General features: G+C 49.0%; 1 protein-coding gene across 1 annotated transcript in view; it reads right to left on the reverse strand.

Moving 5' to 3' along the window:
• The window catches only part of LOC119588239, a gene marked incomplete in the record, with an annotated part of 2,381 nt that overhangs the window by 1,197 nt on the left and 306 nt on the right, over positions 1–878 (reverse strand). Inside the window, 1 exon segment of the mRNA XM_037936936.1 lies at positions 187–429. Within this exon segment, the coding sequence (XP_037792864.1) occupies positions 187–429 (243 nt within the window).

The raw sequence follows: 878 nt of genomic DNA on the forward strand, positions 1-878 counted from the left end.
GTTGGCGCTGCGGCTCTGCAGCGGCTCAGCTGATCGCTCCATGACGTGGCAGCGCCGCCAGACGGCTACGCTTGGCAACGCCGCACTGGCCTCCGATACTCTCCGCTCACAACACGAATTTCCGAGGATTTTTCTCCCGCTTTTCGGGGCGGAGGATCGCACTTCCGACGACGCGGCCGATCAAACTATCGTATGCTCTGTTAGTAGGTCACAAAACACCACACGGATTGACACAGAAAAATAGATATCTGGAATCATGTCTCGCTGTGAAGGAGTAACTCTTAACTCGTCGCCCGACAAGCCAACACTGAGCTCCGAGGCTTCGAGGATGAAGCACCCGGGCTTGGCTCTCGTTGCCAGACGCCGCCACGCGCCTCTACTACCTGTCCTTTTCCTTCCTTTCGTTCTCGCCATTTTCTTCCCGCTCGCCTATGGAACACGGAGGAAGAAATAAAGGCACTTTGCCACGGAAGAATTTTAAGCTCGTAGACGATCTAGACAGCGAGATAAATCGAAACAAGTGAGTTGCTTGCGCGCGCAGACATGTCACATGCTGCTTTAAGGCGGGAGGTTCAAATTCAAAGAATTATCCAACCTTGACGTAAACATTATCTCACGTCTTACAGCATAAGATATATTCACTGGATATGACTCACAACGTTGTGAATACGATGGTATAAGCCAGAATAAAGCCGTTATCGACACGATGAATGCGTCATGACATTAGGAAATATATGATCGATACACTTCCGGTGATCGTAGAGAAAACGTTTCTGTATGTATGCTCAATATCACGTTAAAATGAATGATTGATAAAAGGTCGCTTTGGACACGCACAAGACTACCTACAGTAGCAAGCCGGATCGTATACATAGCAG

Source organism: Penaeus monodon, chromosome 23 (genome assembly GCF_015228065.2).
Source record: "Penaeus monodon isolate SGIC_2016 chromosome 23, NSTDA_Pmon_1, whole genome shotgun sequence".
Lineage (NCBI taxonomy): Eukaryota > Metazoa > Arthropoda > Malacostraca > Decapoda > Penaeidae > Penaeus > Penaeus monodon.